Source organism: Sceloporus undulatus, chromosome 5, assembly GCF_019175285.1.
Source record: "Sceloporus undulatus isolate JIND9_A2432 ecotype Alabama chromosome 5, SceUnd_v1.1, whole genome shotgun sequence".
NCBI lineage: Eukaryota > Metazoa > Chordata > Lepidosauria > Squamata > Phrynosomatidae > Sceloporus > Sceloporus undulatus.
The window spans coordinates 102,295,170-102,315,075 of record NC_056526.1 but is presented as its reverse complement, the minus strand read 5'-3'; the positions used below and the strand labels follow the sequence as shown (position 1 = coordinate 102,315,075).

The 19,906-nt window shown below is 42.3% G+C and overlaps 1 protein-coding gene across 1 annotated transcript; it reads left to right on the top strand.

Moving 5' to 3' along the window:
* The first annotated feature begins 485 nt into the window (after positions 1 to 485).
* Positions 486 to 16,812, top strand: KLHL42 (kelch like family member 42). The gene is made up of 3 exons (XM_042468947.1): positions 486 to 1,366; positions 13,435 to 13,628; positions 13,761 to 16,812. Exons 1-3 carry the CDS (start codon positions 501 to 503, stop codon positions 14,204 to 14,206), a joined length of 1,506 nt encoding a protein of 501 aa, XP_042324881.1. The 5' UTR covers positions 486 to 500; the 3' UTR covers positions 14,207 to 16,812.
* The last annotated feature ends 3,094 nt before the right edge of the window (positions 16,813 to 19,906 follow it).

Here is a 19,906-nt window from a genome sequence, read left to right as displayed (position 1 = left end):
CTAGACACTATACTTCTATTGATGCAGCCTAAAATCACATTGGCCTTTTTAGCTGCCGAATCACACACTGTTGACTCATGTTCAACTTGTAGTCTACTTGGACTCCTAGATCCCTTTCACATGTAGTTTTATTCAGCCAGGTGTCACCCATCCTTTATCTGTGCATTTCATTTTTCCGCCCTCAGTGCAGTACTTTACTTTTCTCTGTGTTGAATTTCCTTTTGTCTTGCCAAGGAAACCCCATGACAGCTTCCCTTTAGGGTCACCATAAATAGGAACCAACTACAGGGCAGGTAATCACAACAACAACAACGTCTGTAGTGCAGGTGGGGCCTTGTTCGTTTTTATGTGAGGTTCCCTCCCTAGCAGTCCAAGGGAAGGAAGGAAGGAAGGAAGGGCGGGTCCAGAGAGAAGCCCGCCCCGCTTCCCCTTTGCCTTTTAGGGCCTTTCCCTGGGTTCAGTGGCTGTGTCTGGGCGAGGGAGGGGAGGCCTGGGGGGCGATGTCGGTGGAGGGGGCCGGGGCCGAGGGCCCTGAGGAGGAGGAGGAGGAGGAGGAGGGGGCGGTGATGGTGGAGGTGCTGCTGGGGGAGCGCCGCTTCCCGGTAAGCAAGAGGAAGCTGCTGGAGCAGAGCGACTTCTTCGGGGCCCTCTACCGCTCGGGGATGCGGGAGGCCGAGGCCGAGGGGGGCTCCGTGGAGGTGCAGCGGCTGCGAGGGGGGCTGAGCCCCGAGGGCCTGGAGATGGTACTCCAGTTCATCCGCACTTCCCGCCTCGAGGAGGAGGAGGAGGAGGAGGAAGGCGAGGAGGAGGCAGCGGGCCCAGGGCCGCTGGAGGCGCTGGTGGAGGCGGCCTCCTTCCTGCAGGTGACCCCTCTCCTCCGCCGCCTCCGCTCCCGGCTCCGTCTGCCCAACTGCCTCCGCCTCCTCCGCCTGGCCCAGATCTACGGCCTCGGAGACCTCCAGGAGGCGGCCCTGGACTTCATGGCGGCCCGCTTCCACCAAGTGCTGCGCTGCCCCGAGGCCCGGCCTCCTCCGCTCCTCAGGCAGCAGCTGCGGGAGCGGCGCATGAGGGGACCCTCCGCGCTCTTGGCCCTCGGCTCCTTCCCCGGGGAGGCGGCAGAGGCGGAGGAGGGCGCCCAGGGCCCCTCCATGCTGAGCTACGAGGAGGGGCCCCGGCGGTGGGTGGCGCTGCCGGGCTCTCTACCCCCGGCCCTGGGCAGCGTCAGGGGCTCCGGGGCGGCGGTGCTGGACAACTACCTCTTCCTGGCCGGGGGCCTCCGCCTCACCAGCCACGAGGTGGCCGCCGCCCACTGCTACAACCCCTGCCTCCGACAGTGGACCCCCGTGGCCCCCATGAACCAGAAGAGGTAACCGCGACACACCTCCAGCAGCCACACTCTAGGCTCGCTCCCGCTTTAACTCTGGCTTTGGCTCAAGGCAATGGAATTCTGGGAGTTTGAGTTTGCTGTGGGTTCTGGGCCAGCAAGGAACTCCAACTCCCAGGATTCCATTGCTTTCAACCAGACAAACAATTAAAGCGCTGCCAAACCGGGTTATTTCTCCAGGTCCCCCAACAGACCACATTACAATCCGAAACACACTGCAGAAACGACCCACTTTAACTTCCCTGGCTCAGTGGTAGGGAATTCTGGGAATTGTAGTTTATTGTGGCACCACCAGAGCTCTTTCTGCATAGAGAAGGCTCAGTGTCTCACACAACTACAGTTAATATTGATGTAATATTATAATATTAATAATATGTTTATTTTAATTAATGGTATAATTTATGGTAATATTTATTTATTTATACTCCACTCTGTTCTGCTTTGGTCAGGCTCCACCTGGAATACTGTATCCAGTTCTGGGCACCTCAATTCAAAAAGGACATTGAGAAACTGGAACATGTCCAAAGGAGGGCAACTAAAATGGTGAAGGGACTGGAAACCTTGCCCTATGAGGAACGACTCAGGGAGCTGGGGATGTTTAGCCTGGAGAAAAGAAGGTTAAGAGGTGATATGATAGCCCTGTTTAAATATTTGAAGGGATGTCATATTGAGGAGGGAGCAACCTTGTTTTCTGCTGCTCCAGAGAACAGGACACGGAACAATGGATGCAAGCTCCAGGAAAAGAGATTCCAACTCAACATTAGGAGGAACTTCCTGACAGTAAGGGCTGTTCAACAGTGGAACACACTCCCTCAGAGTGTAGTGGAGTCTCCTTCCTTAGAAGTCTTTAAACAGAGGCTGGATGGCCATCTGTCGGGGATGCTTTGATTGAGATTTCCTGCATGGCAGAAAGGGGTTGGACTGAATGGCCCTTGCGGTCTCTTCCAACTCTATGATTCTATGATTCAGCCAAAAGGCTATCAGAACGGCTTACAAATTGTTAATTAGACACCCCCCCTCAGGTTTACAATCTAAGGCCTCATTCACTCTGGTGGCATTGCTCCAGAAGGAACTGGGCAAATTGGGGGGGGGGGCCCAGCCCGAATCTCTCCGGAAGCAAGTGCTGACTACCAATCGGGCATTTTAACACAAATGCCCTCTTGGAGAATTTGGGTTTAAGGTGAAGGTGCCTGGCTGTCAATCAAAGTTCCGCGATGGTCATAGGTGACGTTTCCAGCACTGATAGGGGCATCAGAAGGGTGCTTTCCACTCCTCCTTTTTTTTTTTAAAGGACCAGGCACCACTTGTCAAATTTAAAAACCTCTGGTGTGTGTGTGTGTGTTGTAGGCATTTGGTCAGTGTTGTAAGTTATGATCTGCCCTTGGCCCCATTTTGAACCCCAAAATGCGAGCTAATACATCCTGTATCCTCCACTTCTTTCCACCCCAGAATTCCTCATGCACAGGTAATAATAATAATAATAACAACAACAATAATAATAATTCTTCACCTTGGAATGCCAGGAAAGGATGCATTTTTTTTGCTCTCCCTAGGCTACCCCTGAATTCCTTAGAGACATTAGCAAAAGCTGTATCAATTTGCCAAGTTGCAACATTACATTCGAATTGTAACATTCATTGGCATTGCAGCAGTCATTCCAAAGGAAAGAATATGCGCATAGACAGCCAAAAATAATTAAAAAAAATAAAATCCGAAGGAAAAAGGTCTCTGTTGGATCGCAGAGGCTTCCCTTGCTGTGGCCCCCTGACCTGCCCTGAATTGACCCTTGTTCCTGCTCACGATATATCTATCTATCTATGGCCTGTTACAGACAGACAAAATAATGCTGCTTTGGGTCTCTTTGGAGGTATGCTATTTAAATGATGCATGGGTCCTAAGAGTTCGGAGGTCGCACCAAAGCCACACTCCATTCCTAAGCACTGGAGTGCAGCTTTTGGTGCAGCTTCTGGATTCTTAAGATGCATGCATCATTTAAACAGCATACCTCCAAAGAGACCCAAAGCAGCTTTATTCTGGCAGTCTGTAACAGGCCTATCTATCTATCTATCTATCTATCTATCTATCTATCTATCTATCTATCTATCTATCTTTAGCAAAAAACATGCACATTTTTTGCCAAAAATAATTAAAAAAAATAAAATCCAAAGGAAAAAGGTCTCTGCCGGATAGCAGAGGCTTCCCTTGCTGTAGCGCCCTGACCTGCCCTGAATTGATTCCATCAGTCACCCCCTTTTTGCCTCCTGTCACTTTGCCTCCAGATCCCCCTTTTTCCTTCGGCTCTTTCCTCCTCCCCCTTCCCTCCGATGAGGGGAGGGAATGCTCTGACCTCTGCCCGCCCTCTGACCTTAATCCCTCCCTGAATTTGCCCCGATCATAATCGAGGGCAAGTTCATATTTCGCAGAACCCGGGTCTTTTCAGAAAAGACGGATTTTAGCCCGGATCCCGATAACTCGTGGTAATGGGCATTTCCTTGTGCAAGCCTTGACATGGATTGTGACAGAATCAGGCCCAATATGAACTTCATGTGGAAGAATTGATTTCAAAACCAGGGTAAAAGGTAATGTGAATGGCCCCTAAAGAGAAAAGACCACTGTTGCCTACAAGCCTCGAAGACATTAATCTCGGGAAAGAAATCGATTAAATTATTGATTAAATAATAATAATGATTACTTATTTATAGCCTGCCCAATCACAAGGAATCTGGGCGGGTTACAACAATAAAAATAAAGAGAATAAAATAAAATACAAAAATAAATAAAATACAGTAAAATAAAAGAGAGCGATGTGAGTTACGGTAAATTCAGTTAGGCCTGATGGAAATTGGGCCTGTCTTTTCACTCCCTCCCAGGTCTGATGATGACAACTGGGGCAGAGGGAGGGCTCTTCTTTTTGAGGCCAGAATATAATTTCAATTAAATTTAATTTAATTCTTCTCATTAATTTAAGAGAAGAATTGTTGGACAGAGTGATGTAAGTCACAGTAAATGGGGAGAGGAACTAGGTAGGGAAGGCTTGCTGGAAGAGATCCATCTTAAGAGCCTTCTTAAAGGCTGTAAGAGTAGAAATGTCGCGGATCTCCTTGGGCAGGTCATTCCATAGCTTCGGAGCTGCAATGGAAAAGGCCCTCAGGGTGACTGAAGTTAGCATAGATTTTATTGGCTGAGGTAGATTCTTCCCCGATGACCTTAGAGTGCGGGACGGATAGTACGGAAGAAGGCACTCCCTTAAGGAACCCAAGCCATGTAGGGCTTTAAAGGTAATCACCAACACCTTGTACCTTGCCCGGAAACTAATTGGCTGCCAGTGAAGGGATTTCAAAACTGGTGACTCCCCAGAAGTTGGCAACAAAGGGAATGGCAGTGAGGAAGGGGAAATGTCCAGCAGATCTTCTCTCCCTCAGAGGGCTGGGCCACAGCAGATGGACTGGAGGGAAGGCCCTTCTACTGCTTAGGCCTGATGGAGCTGGCTTGCCTTTCTCTCCCTCTGGATGGTGGATGGATTCTCAGGATTTCCAAGCATTGAGCCAAGGCTCCAAATGGAGGACATTTCAGAATTCCTCCTGAACAGAAGGTTGAAATGTAGGACATGTCCTGGAAAAGGAGGATGCTTCCTTTGTTTTGGAGGATTTGGGCTGTTACTGTTCTTTGTAACTGGCTGCATGTGCACTACAGAAATAATTGAGTTTGACCCCCCCCCCCCAAAACTTGGATTTATTGTGGCACCAGAGCTCTTTCTGACAGAGAAGTCCCAGTGTCTCACAAAACTACAGTTCCCAACATTCCCTAGCAGTGAGCCAAGGCAGTTAAAGCAGTCTTAAAGTGGATTATTCCATCAGGGTGGATAGGGCCTATCTCACCACACTCTTATAGTGGTGCTATTCCACTTCAACTCTGGCTGCCTCCTGTTGCATTTTGGGCTTTGCAGTGTAGGGAGCTGCATTTAGAATTTTTAGCCAGAGAGCTCTTAGGCCTCACTGGACTACAAGCCCCAGAATGCAATAGGAAGCAGCCAGAGCAGGAACAGTGGAATAACATCACTGTAGTGCAGAAATATGGCCACAGAGGTATTTTCTTTGGTTTAAAAAGTGTTTTGGGTTTTTTAATTTGCAGGTTTTCCCCCACTTTCATGGCAAATGTAGATGGCCCACTGTGATTAGAAAAAGATGATAATCCTTGTAGGGTGGAAGGCTGGCTGCCTCCTGTTGCATTCTGGGGTTTGCAGTTCAATGAGGCCTAAGAGCTCTGGCTGAGAATTCTAAATGCCACTCATTAAACTGCAAATCCCAGAATGCAACAGGAGGCAGCCAAAGCAGTAAAAGTGAAATAGCAGCGCTATAAGATCATAGTGCGATAATCTAGTGAGTTCAGCCATCTGACATTTGTCTTCCTCTCTTTCTTCTGCCCTCCACCTTCTTAGCATTACTGTCTTTCCTAAAGAGTCATGCCTTCTCATGATGTCATCACACTGTCACAGCCTCAGTTTTGTCATCTTGGCTTCCAGCAAAATTTCGGGCCTGATCTACTCTAGCTAGGCATTTGTCACACGGGGGTGGGGTTGGAAGTTTAAATGGGGATTATTTGGTGAAAATCGTGCAGTTGCTATTAAGGCGTGATTAAGATTTTTACACAAAGAAGTCATCCCGGAAATAACCAGGCAATAAACAGCAGCAAATCATTCATGGTGCTGTTTATTGCCTGCTGTTTATTGCCTGGTTATTCCTGGGATAACGACACTTTGGGGGGATATGGACCACCCAAAAAAGGGTGGTCTGCCTGTGCCTTGTTTTGCTGCGCAAGGAAACTGCAGTAGACAAACCGTGCAGCTTCCTTGCGGCACAAAAAGAACCCACAAAAAGCCGCAGCACTCGCGACATTATTATGGCGCTGTGACGTATGGACGCTAAGCGTTCCTCACCTCAAAATGGCAGCACCCGTCGGTACAGGGTGCCGCCAATTTGACGCCCTCATCGTGTGAGGGGTGAGGGGCATCTGAAAGTGTCACCCTTCACACATGACGAGGGCGCCCTATAGCACCTGTCTCTCCAACGCCAAAAACCTCTTACATTGTGACATCATATGCAAACCTTTATTGCTATTGCATGATTTGCTTGGGATATTCCCAGGATAATGGCAGTTTAATGGTGATATCGTATGAAAATCTTAACTGCGAATGCACGTTTTTACACAATAATCCCCATTTAAACTTCAAATCTTTCCCATGTAATAAACTCCCAGTTTATAGATTATTTTAAAACCAGAATTTTAACCAGAAATCAGCAGGGAGACTAGGAGCTTGATTGGAAAGGAAACATTTTTATTTTTAGTTGTAGCATTGTTTCCAGAGGAAATTCATATTCCAAATTCTGGGACCAAAATGGAATTCAACAATAATGCTGTCCTACAGTAGCATATCTGAGAATACTATTGAAATTATAATTGATCACAATTTGAATGTGGGTCAGCAGTGTGATTTGGATGGAAAAGGAAAGAGGAAAAGAATAGTGTGATTTTAGATTGCTATAACAGAATGATAGTTTCCGTCCCTTCAAAGTAATTATGCCACTTTAGTCTTCATGAGTCTAACCTAATGAAGTAAGTACTCTGTCAGGTTCTGGATACCACAGTTCAGAAAGAGTGTTGACATACAATTTGGAATGATTTCAGAAGAGAACAACTAAAGATGATAAGTGAGAAAAGGACAAGGTAATGGGGTATGTTTACCCTGGAGGAGACAATCCTCAGGGTAGGCATTTCAGATACTTGAAGGACTGCAGCACAGAAAAAGTTGTTAATTTAGTTTTGTTCTTGCTGTGTGCTTTCAAGTTGTTTCCAACTTAATGGCAACCCTAAGGTGATCCTATCACAGAGTTTTCTTGGCTGGATTTGTTAAGAGTTTTCTGCTGCTCCAAAGAACAGGACCTGGAACAATGGGTGCAAGCTACAGGAAAAGAAATTCCACCTCAACTTTAGGAGGAACTTCCTGACAGTAAGGGCAGTTCGACGGTGGAACACACTCCCTCAGAGTGTGGTCGAGTCTCCCTCCTTGGAAGTCTTTAAACAGAGGCTGGATAGCCATCTGTCGGGGATGCTTTGACTGAGAGTTCCTGCATGGCAGGGGGTTGGACTGGATGGCCCCTGTGGTCTCTTCCAACTCTGTGATTCTATTCTATGATGGATTTGTAATTTATAATTGGTTGACTGGCCAAAGCCAAAGTGTGCTCAGCAATGGCTCCTCTTCATTCTGGAGAGAAGTGGCCAGTGGGGTGCCACAAGGTTCTGTCCTATGCTCAGTGTTATTCAACATCCTTATCAACGACTTAGATGAAAGAATAGGGGGCATGCTTATCAAATTTGCAGAAGACACCAAATTTGGTGGACTAGCTAATATCCCAGAGGAGAGGATCAAAATTCAAAATGATCTGAATAGATTACAAAGCTGAGCCAAAACTAACAGAATGAACAACAGGGAGAAATGTAACATACTGCACTAAGGGTGAAAAAGTGAAATGCATTGATATAGGGTGGGAGACACCTGGCTTAACAAGACTACATGTGAAAGGGATGTAGGAGTCCTAGTAAACCACAAGTTGAACATGAGTCAACAGTGTGATGTGGCAGCTAAAAAGGCAATGCAATGCTAGGTTGCATCAATAGAAATATAGTGCCTAGATCAAGAGAAGTAATAGCACCACTCTATTCTGCTTTGGTCAAGCCTCACCTGGAATACTGTATTCAGTTCTGGGCACCACTCTTCAGAAAGGATGTTGAGAAGCTGGAGCATGTCTACAGGAGGGCAACCAAAATGGTGAAGGGTCTGGAAGCCATAAATGAGGGGAGACCTAGGGAGCTGGGTATGTTTAGCCAGGAAAAGAGAAGGTTAAGAGGTGTTACGATAGCCCTGTTTAAATATGTGAAAGGGTGTCATACTGAGGATGGAGCAAGCTCATTTTCTACTCCGGAGAACAGGATCCAGAACAGTGGATGCAAGCTACAGGAAAAGAGATTCCACCTCAACATTTGGAGGAACTTCCTGGCAGTAAGAGCTGTTTGACAGTGGAATACACTTCTTCGGAGAGTGGTGAAGTCTCCTTATTTGGAGGTTTTTAAACAGAGGCTGGATGGCAATCTGTCAGGGTGCTTTAATTGTATGCTCCTACATTGCAGGAGTTGAACTGGGGTTTCATTTATCATGGACTTGTGAAAAAGCTAAAAAGTACTGGAAACAAATTCAATCAAACATTAATGCTAGAAATTAAGTTAGAATTCAAATCGGAAGTAATGCTATTGAGCATGTTAGATAATGCCACTGAAAAGATATATGGTAATATCATCTCTTATGTGTGATGATTTTAACAGTGGCAAGATTAATTTATGCCTGATATTGGAAATTGAATAGGGAAGTGCAAACAGATGAGTGGATAGCTAAACTATATGATATGATGGAACAACAACAAAAAATAGAACTAAAAGATGTTTCGACATAGGAATGGGATAAAGTTTTGGTATATATATCAAAGTATAATAAACATAGAAATCTCAGACATATGATAAAGTTAGCAAGACCAGAAATTGTTGGAATAAGACTTTATAATATATGTTTTTGTCTCAAATGAGAAATTCTTAAAATAACAGGGAATAAAGGAGATCTTAAGCAACCTGCCTTATAGAAATTCAAGAAGAAAGAGAGAATTAAGAATAGATAAGTAATGGAAAAATGTATAGAAAACTGAAGGGTAAAACATATGGGATTATGGGAAATGTTAAAAGGATATTCAGATAAAATATTAAGTTTTATGAATAGGTGTACAGGTGTCTCAGGAAATAATAAGTAGGAGTTGAAGAGTGTTTAGTTAGAAGGAAATGTTTAGAAACATGTGAATGGAAAGTACATCTCTCCTTTCTGAATGTGTGCTCATCTATTCTAGAAAAGCATCATTCAATTCCTCAGTCTGACTTGAGGATCTATAGCAGACCCCCACAACACCATCCTTGTTGTTTCCCTCCCCTTTATTTTTTATCCAGATGCTCTCCAGCTGGCATCCAGGATTTAAGTCCTGGATCTCTTCACATGTGTAAACATCCCTGACATACAATGCTACTTCTCCACTTTTCCTGTTTGGCCTATTTCTCTTTAAAAGGTTATTCCCCTCTGTTACCACATCCCAAACATGAGACTCATCCTAACAGGTTTCCACCTAGGTTTTAAAACAACCTCCTTCAATGCATTGTATTTGAGCTGTGGAAGGCCAAGGCAATGCCCAGGCAGTGGCATTTGGGAACTCCTGGGAAACCTTCCTCCTTTTGTTCTTCATTCTTTCCCCTCCCCTACCACCATTCAGTCAATTTATTTAATATCTCATGTTTCCTCTACAATGGGAGTCAAAACAGAGGAGGGATTGTTTCTGTGAGAGAAGCTGAGCAAATGTGTGATAGGCAGTGCTACTCAGAGTGGTGGTTCCTTCACTAGCGGCAAGTCCAGAAGCCATTGGCTGATAGTCCTCAGTGAATTTCCAGGATGGAAAGAAAGCACTGTACCCCCTGGGCATAAGCATGGTATCGCTCTCTGGCATGTTAGAATAACATAACTTTAAAAGCTGGTTCCCCATATTAGATAGCCCAAGAAGCACTGTTTTAGCTCCCAATTGCATGTGCAGGCAGGAAGTGTTGTATATTAGAAAATACTTTGGTTTGTTTTTCCTTTCTGATTTTGCCATGTCTCAAATTTCTGACACGTATATGTGAGCAGGCATGCATTTTTCAGGTGTATATTTCTGCCTATGAGAAATAGATTTATTTTAGACTGAGTTTTTATGACTATAATAAATCTTTTAGTCTTAAAAGTGTTATAAAATCTGTAAAAGATTCTCTCAATAAAATTTCCCTAATCATGAATATAACTTCTAATAACTTATTTGGATCTACAAATTTATCATTTGGTTGTTGTTAAAGCAAAAGATCATTTGCACGTGCAAATGTGCCTCACATATAAGAATTTATTTTGTTTACAATTTCATCCTACTTGCGTACCATGAAGGAGAACTCAAGGAATGTGAGATTTCAAGTTTCCACCCATTTAAATTGTGACCCAATGCCAGCCTGCTTAGCTTCAGACCTGCCTTCAGTCTATGCATCCATTCAGATGTCATTCTTCATGTACATCCATCAAGCTGTTTAAAAGCATGCATAAACTTGGCCTCTGTTTAACAATAAAACACATCTCTCTATTATTAATAACCCTGGAATGTTTATAAAAGAAGGATGTCTAGGTAAACAGTGTTAGAACATCTTTGCAAACAAGGCCACAAAATCCCCTCACCTGCAAAACTTTACAAGCCTGGTTGGGAGTGGCAGAGGAATGGAGAGCTTCCTGATTTCAGCAGCTTATAGCTCTTCCATGTTGTCTGGGAAGGTGAACACTTCCCTCTGCTGGCAGCCCACTTGATTTCTCTGTTGGTTCCTCCATTCCTCCTCAAACAGCCCATTTACTTGCCAGTATAGAATTACATGGAATTCTTTGCTGTCTTTCAGGCTACTTCTTCAATTCAAACACAAATCAATCAGTGATAATTCAGGGTGAAGAGTGAAGATATTGCATAATTAATTTCCTCATATGGAAAAAAATACTGTCATCTTATATAATGATACATCATTGCAGATTGTCTACTACAAGCAAGTTCAGTTCTAAATGTGCTGTATTTTCCCCATCTGTTTCATATTGTGGTTATCTACATTTATGCTTTCTTTAAAAAATAATTTTTAAAACAAGTGTGCCTCTTTGAAAACCAGTGACCCAAGCTTGTTACATGGATAACCCAGATACTTGCAGCTGAAAAATATTATAGGAGGGTGGAGCTGCACACAGTGACCTAATTGTAAATGTCAGCAAAGACAGGCCGTGGAACTATTGGATTGTTGTTTTTGTCTTTTTTCCAGTGAAACATTCTGCTATTCATAGTAGCATTGCTACTCACAGAAGACAAAGATCTAGCTAGAAATAAACTACCCCTTCCTAAGCTCTTGGTCACTAATAAATATTCTGGTAGGACAAATATCGAAGTGTCACAAATTCATACCTCTTATTTTCTCACTAAGTAGGTGGCAGAAGGCATTCAGCAAATGCATACAGTGACATTGTGACTACAGGTACATTTTCCCTTTAATAAACAGCAGTTATGGAAAACAAACCTGGGAAACTTGAACTGTGGAGCTGTGGAGACGGAACTTGACTTACCGTATTTTACACTTGCCACAGTCTTCATCAGAGGAGTCTTCCATTAAAATGTAATAGCAACTTCCAACTAGCAATTGCTGGTGAAATCATGGCATGGAAAGATCAAATTGCTCACCATCAGAACTCACCATCCAGATGTTCAGCTGGAATTTAGTTTCCTGTAACTTAATCCCCTTAGATAGAGTATTGTTCTCTAGGCCAACAGAGAGTTCTTTGCTCTGTTCCTTGTGATAGCCCTACAATATTTTAACAATATTATTGTGGCACCCTTCAGTTTCTTTCCTCCAAGACAAACATATACTCAGTTCCTTTACCTTTTCCACACAGGACTGTTGATCATTTATGTCACTCTCTTCTGAGCCCAGTCTAATTTGTATTATGTTCATCATTTTGTCACTCTGCAATCACAAATCCTTATCACATGTACTGTTTCCAAGGCAGGTATTCTCTATCCTGTATCTATACATTTGATTTTGCTATTGCTCTTTGTCTGTACATTAAACTGTGCATATGTCACACCCGAATTTCAGTTCATTTGGCAGGTTTTCCATTGTTTTCTCAATCCTTTTATCCAAGTCACTGATAAAATGTTGAAAAATGCTGAGCCCAGACAGAAAGACCTCACTGGTGCTTTATTCAGAACCTGCCTCACTTGATGTGGAACCACTGATGAGTAGTCTTTGAGAATGGTTTGCTCCTCAGCTGATGAGCCCACAACTAAAGAGTTTGTTGTAAAGAGTATCAAAAAATTCATCATAGATTTTGCTGATAAATTTTATCCCCAGTTTCCCCATTCCCCAAAAATGGGGAAAAAATCATACTGGCTTCTACTAATCACTGCAGTGTTATGAAGTAAATGTGTTTAGATAATCTGTTCCACGGTATCAGAGGTAGACTGATGGGTCAGTACTGTCCCAGATTTCCCCTCCTCTTTGGAAGCATAGGGAAATCTTTGCCTATCTCTGTTTCTGTGGCACCTCCAGTGATAGGAACAAATTAATTTTCTTTACCAATAACATTAGAAAATTTCTAATGAAAAGAAGCAATCAAAATTTGATTGATTGAATTAAATTAGAATTTTAACATTGATTTAATTCCACAATTTAGTTGTTTGTTATTAATGTTTCAAATGAGATATTGTGCTAAATCTAAAACATCAAATTTCTCAGCTGGTTCTTAGTTCTCTTGGATATCAGAAAGCCTAGTTTTGTAAACCAACAAGTAGTAAGAACATTTTAGAAAGACAGTGGTCTTCTGTGCATCTCGGTGGTCCTCCTCTGTTCTATAGTAAACACTTCATATAGGTTCCACCATAATACTCACTATGTTTTGTTAATATATAGGCGTAAAAAAACCATGGGCTCTGTTTCACTTTCTCTCCTGCTATTTTATCATGACATTCCACAATTTTCTGAACTTTTTCTGTAGCACTTGAATACCTATCTTTAGCAGTTACCAACATGAGTCTTACATTCCACTGGATTACATTTACAGGCTACATGATCAGGTTCATCATGCTTTTGCCAAACAGTGAAAAAGACAGGCAAAAGAAATGCATATAGATTTAAATTCTGTAACCAATGTTTATCTAGAAATAAGATCCATATGATTTGAAGTCAGTGTGCATAAAACGTCATTCTTGCACGAGGAGTAGTATTTTCCCTACAGAACAGCAAAACTCAAGATGTGCAGATTATGTTTTTGTTGGTTGATAATGATGTTTTTAATTTAGATAAAATTTCTTGGTAGTGATATGTACTTGCTCTTGACTGCAACTCTCCAATTCTCTCATCTGTAGATCTAATTTCAAGCTCTTGGCTGTTAGTGGAAAACTGTATGCCATTGGTGGGCAGTCCGTCTCCAACGTTGAATGTTACAACCCTGAACATGACTGGTGGAGTTTTGTGGCATCACTACCATCCCCCCTTGCAGAATTCTCAGCCTGTGAGTGCAAGGGCAAGATTTATGTCATGGGAGGCTACACTACCAGAGGTAAAGAAGGAATTACTTTTTTATCAGTTGCAAGCTTCAGCATTCAGGGTTGAAAGAAAGCAGTTTACACTGGGATTTTTGTAAAATTATTGTTCGATAATTTCTAAATTAAATATCTTCTCTATCTTGCAGATCGAAATTTGAATATCTTGCAGTACTGTCCCATCTCTGACAGCTGGACTAACTTTGAAGAATGTGACATTCACATCCGCAAGCAGCAGATGCTGTCTGTTGAGGAAACTATATACATAGTTGGAGGATGCATCCATGAACTGGGATCAGACAAAAAAACTACCCAGAATGAGGACATGTTAACAGTGCAGTCTTTTAATATTGCCACCCGAGAATGGCTCTACCTCAAAGAAAACACATCAAAATCTGGTCTTAATTTGACTTGCACACTACACAATGATGGGATTTATATACTGACTAGAGATGTCACTTTGTCCACGAGCTTGGAGCACCGGGTTTTTCTGAAGTACAATATATTTACAGACAGTTGGGAATCAATTAGGCACTTTCCAACCTTTGGACAAAACATCTTGGTCTGCTCTGTCTATTTGCCAAATTTGATCTGAGTTATAGAGAAATCCCTCCCTCCAGTCATCATTTGTGAAGAGATTTCTCCCAAGAGTCCACATTCTAAGAGTTGCCATCCTTTCCATATTGACCATGTTGGCACATTTATGTTGTTTTTGCTGTTACTACTACTGCTGCTGTTGTTATTACTTTGATTTTGTGCCAGGAATGTACATAAGTGCTTTGCATTGTAAAAATTTCTTGTTTACAAGAAAAAGACTGCCTCCCCTCAGGTCTTTCTAATTGATAACAGAGGGTAAAACAACAAATGGAGAGGCAGTGTGCACAAAGGCAGCTGCAGGTATTTCAGCTTTGCTTTTGTTTAATTGCTGGTAAAGACCAAAGGTCTGAAATGATAGCTTTGTGAAGCATATGCAGGAATCAGAATACATCACTCCTGCCAACCAGCTGCATAGCAGGCAGGACTTATTCACACCCAGTAATGAAAGTAATGCTGTCAGTGATGGGAGCTGTCTGGCAGGTGCAGCAAAGACTTTGGAAAGATCTGGGCCCATGCAGACAGGCCAAAATAAAGTTGCTTCGAGCCACTTTGGAGGTATGCTATTTAAATGACACACACATCTTAAGAGGCCAGAAGCTGTGCTCCAGTCCTTAGGATTGGAGTGTGGCTTTGGCATGGCTTCTGGCCTCTTAGGATGCATGCATCATTTAAATAGCATACCTCCAAAGTGACCCAAAGCAGCTTTATTTTGGCCTGTGTACGGGCTCACCTATTTATGGGCTGATTCATTTTAAATATGAAACTCTGCAATATATTACTGCATGAGTAATCTTGGTGTAATTAAAGAGGTTTACCTGCAACATTTGGGGTGTATGAGAGACTGCAAATCATTTGGGAGGCAAACTTCACTATGCATGTAAATTCCATGTATAATCTACATTTGGCAGTCAGAAGTAAAATATTGTTGCACTATGCATCCACACTAAAAGTGGTATCTTCAAAGCTGAGTTCTGTAGAAAATGAGAGAGATGGGAGTATACAGAGAGAAAGGAGAATGGGCAGAGTCACATAAGATGCTAAGAGAGTTCAGGATACTTGAGGCTGTGGTGATAGAGGAGCAAGGGTCATGGGCAGAGCAATGAGGAAATCCTCTGGGAGTATGAGTTTGAGAGGGAGGCTGCAAGAAGAGGCATACAGAGATACAAGGGAGGAGGGCTCTTTTTTGTGTTCTTAGGGTTGCACTGCCACATGATACATGATCATTGTGACAGACCCAGCTTTAGCTATGTTTCTGTCATGCCTGGTGTGGCCTTTAATAGAATATATTTCTGTATTACTACAGCTTTACTCTTTTGTTTCACTGTCTTTTCAGTGTTGTTTGTGGGTTTTACTTCATTCTTTCCTAAAAACAACTGGCCATTCCATTATTCTTAGATTGGATGTGAGAAATCAAAGAAAAGGAAGCAAACTGAGCAAATACCCTGTAGAACATAGATGTAAGGACAAAAGAACGGAGCAGCTGAATCTAGTAGAGCATCTCTTCCTCACAGTGGCCATGCAAATGCTGCTGGGAAGTCCACAAATAGAACATGGAGGCAATAGCGGTCTCTTGCATTTGTTCCCCAACATGCTGCCTTTGATCCTAGAGGTAGCACAGAACCATGACAATGAGCCACTGAGATGCTTTCAGAAAAATTATTTTCTCCTTGCTCCCCAAACTGAATAAAGCTGAATCTTGGGTCACATTGTCTCACAGGGGTCATTACAGATTAGTATGCATATAATATTTCTGTCACAAGTAGTGGCTCTTTGCCAAGCGTGACTTGTCCCTACATGCCTATGAGCTTAATAAAAACAAGCTCCAATTCACCGAGTCTCAAAAGTTTTATTAAGGTTTTATAAATGTCTACAAAACATTTCACTGTCACCTGCAAACAGCGTAGAAGGTTTCTAGAAGCTGGACTGTCAGATTAGCCATCCCTTGCTCCAATGTAGAAGTCTCAAGGGAATTGGAAGGAAGGTTTGAGATACCTCTCAGTTCTCAACTAGCTCACAAAGCTTCACTATTTCCTTTCTGTCCCCTTTCTACACACACACACACTCACACACACATACCACCAATAAATCAGCTTAGGAAAGTGAACTCAAATTGAGTCTTGTTCATGTGACAGAAAAGACTAATGTTCCTAGAGGTATTTGTGTGATACATGGTTCCTTCATAAGCTTTTCATAGATGCTCACCTGAGGCTCTAGGTATGGCGTTGCATATCTGAATGCCACTCCATGGGATTACAGGAATCTCTTTGTATGTATTGTAATAGCATGCAAGAGGGAAGGTGAAGCATAACCTTTCTCTGATATCCCAGACAGAGATAGATAGGTGTATATGTGTTTTACATGCAATAAGTGAGTGGAAAGGAAGCATTCAGTCATAGTTCTTTCTTTCCAACCAGACAGTGAAAGCTATGACTTCATTCTGACACATGTAGCCTGAGGTCTAAGGCAATGATGCAGCCACATTCCTGAAACTAAGCAGGTCAGTGCCTGGAGGGGAAGCTACCAGGGAACCTTGCATGCCACCTCAAGTTCTCTAAAACAAAGATGGCAAATAAATAAAATACTAAATAAAATACATACATTTAATGTGGTCTGAGTGTGTGAGTCCTGAAGGAAGAAATTTGGTGTTAAATCACACTCTGGAACATAAAATTGGAATTGATTTGGTTCCTCTCATCTTATGCCTTGTGTGATAAAACAACTTCATGATGTTTTCTTAGGGGTCCTGTTTCTGAGTGTTTTGCTTGCAGTGCTTTGAAACGTAGCTGCTTATGTCATGAACTGTGCAACTTTAAAAAGACATCCAATGAGTGGTGGGTAAAATTATTTCATGCCACATGTGCATGATTCATTTTTATTTTAGTATAAAGAACAGTCAAAGAGAATTATATATGGCAAATGAGCCCATAGTGGGAGCTACTTTGAAAGGTGTTGCTTATCAAGCATCTCCAGGCTTAAATTCTGACAGAAACAAAGATAAAGTTGTGTGCGGAATTGGGCCAAGTAAATACTGAAACAGACATTATAGTTCTATAATGGCATTTTTTAAAAAAATATGTTCTGTCCACTGAAGGCATTTCCAGAGTGAATCCAGGCCTAGAATGTATGCATGTGACCTAAATTACACATGACGATCATATTTCTCTATATTTGATAAAGGGTGGCAGAATGTGTGAACTGACTACTGAAAAGCACTGTGATTCAAATTCTATCCGCAGTATTTCACTGGTGCCCTGTACATAAAGTTGATTTATGATACAGCCATTAAAATACTATGTTTCCTCCTTTACTATCTCATCCTAAACTCATTGGTCGTGAAAGGTTATCAGAGAATCATAGAGTTGGAAGAGACCACAAGGACCATCCAGTCCAACCCCCTGCCATGTTATAGTGGGGCAAAGAGACAACCATTAGCCACATAACTCCATCTGTCTTTTCATGAGATTAGTATGTTATCCTGCATCCCAGCTGAAGTCTATGAAAAATCACCTGAACTTGTGAGTTTAACCCACAGTTAGCATTTTGTTAAAAAACTGGACCAAGGTGGCTTGTCTCGTGGGGGTGGGAAGGAATCATTAAAGAATTAAAATGAGATGAAAGATGGCAGGATACTCTAGTGTGAATTCTGAATATTGTTACAGAAATAACCAGCTGTTCACTATCCTTTTTTGTGTTGCCTGTCACAGTCCACATGTCATTGTCCACAACCAGAAATAGGAGACTCAGAAATAGGTGACTCAGTGGTTGCTTCTTTGCCTTGTTGGCACTACTGCTGCCTCCCTATGGAAGCATAAAGAATGTCAACCAAGTTTAATTTAGAAACAAACTGACAGTAACTTGTATTTCTTCAGCCAGCATGAAATAATGGTTTCAGCATTAGACCATTTGAATACCCAGTTAGACACAGAAACCCAAGTCACACTCTCTCAGCCTCAGAGGAAGGCAAAGGCAAACTCCCCCTGAACAAATCTTGCCAATAAACCCTTATGATAAGGTTTTAGGGTATTGGTAGTTTTATCCACCTTTACAGCTTTCTCCCATCCATCTTGCATGTCCTGGCTCTTGTATATTTGTGTTCTCTATATAAGAGCTATAGAAAGGTGTCACTTCACAAAGCTGGTTTTACCAAGGGAAAGTTAGGTCCAAAACAGACTACAGAAATAATCCAGTTTGAGACTGCTTTTAAGTGCCCTGGCTCAGTGCTAGGGAGTCCTGGGAATTGTAGTTTATTGTGGCACCAGAGCTCTTTGACAGAGAAGACTAAACTTCTCACAAAGCTACAGTTCCAAGAGTTCCCTAGCAGTTAAAGCAGTCTCAAACTGGATTATTTGTGTGTTTTGGACCGTAGCTACACCTAACCCTGTTACTACTGCCCTCTTTGCTGTCACTTCTGCAACAGTCTCCCTTTGTAGTAAAAATGATTAGTGCTGCCTATTTTTCCAACCTGAAAACCCTGAAGGCACCAATTCCCATCTGATCTTGAAGCTAAGCATGGTCAGAGCATTCATAGCCTTACTTTACCTGCAAGGTATATCAGTATTGTGATTTTCCACTTGCACAGTTAGGGTTGAGAGAGTATGACCATGCAAGGAAGTATGGCATTTGTAGTGGGAGCTACACAACTTAGTACCTTAGGCTTGAAACAGACGGGCAGATGCGGGCAGCTTCTGGCCACTGGGGCCATGGCGTTTACATGATGCACACCCCCAGAGTGCTGGGAAACCACTCCAAGGCCACATAAGGCAGCCCAAAAGTAGCCCCAGAAGGAGCGGATCTTTTCCATTCCTTTTGGGACTGCAGCAGGAGGCCCTGGGGAACTTTTTAAGACCATGCCTTCACCTCCAAATGATCGTATGCACTTCCTTTATAAATTTAAATGGCACTACTGCACCATGAAGGATTGAATTTAGTACAGTGCAGTGGTGAAGGAGGTTTTCATACATACAATAGATGTTGTGTATTTGGACCCCCAAAAAGCTTTCACTGAAATTTGTTAGTGGTGGGTTATTAGAAGAAGTCATCTTATGAACTGAAAGTTGGTTAAAGAATAGGAAGCAAAGATTAGCAATAGGCATTCTCTTTTTACAATGAAGAGGTATTAGCAAGGGAGACCCTTAGGGATAGGTCTGGTGCTTTTTCATAAACAATCTGAGGTAGTGAGTAGTGAGATGCTGATGACAATATATTATTCATGATAGTGAGAATAAAAGCAGATGAACTCCTAAAAAGATATTTCAAAACTGGAAGCATAGGCAGTAAAATGGTACCTAACTGAGATTCAAAGAAAGCAAAGAGGCGATAATTAAATAAATCTCAGTTTCAAATATACATTGGTGGAATCTGAGCTGGTAGCAGTGAAATTCAAGGTAAATGTTTACAAGTATGCTTCTATTTGTTTTTCTTTTGAAAGGATGTTGTATGTTAGAATCATAGAATGTTGGGCATGATTAGAAAAGAAATTGAAAATAAAACTACCAATATCATAATATTCTTATACAGATTGATAGTGCAACCCCATTTGGAATATTATATGAATTCTGGTCACTGCACTAAAAAAATGATGTTACATGACTGGAAAAACTGCTGAAAATGTCTACAAAAAAGATCAACGAGAACAATTCTCTTATATTATTTCTTCCAGGGGGAAAAGTTATAACATTTGGGGCTGTTTAGCATAAAA

Excerpts from the sequence above, each read along its gene's own strand:
- KLHL42 (XM_042468947.1), top strand. The coding sequence starts at position 501 with ATGTCGGTGGAGGGGGCCGGGGCCGAGGGCCCTGAGGAGGAGGAGGAG. Across the intron at positions 1,367-13,434 it reads GCCCCCATGAACCAGAAGAG|ATCTAATTTCAAGCTCTTGG; the intron begins GTAACCGCGACA and ends TCTCATCTGTAG. Across the intron at positions 13,629-13,760 it reads GGGAGGCTACACTACCAGAG|ATCGAAATTTGAATATCTTG; the intron begins GTAAAGAAGGAA and ends TCTATCTTGCAG.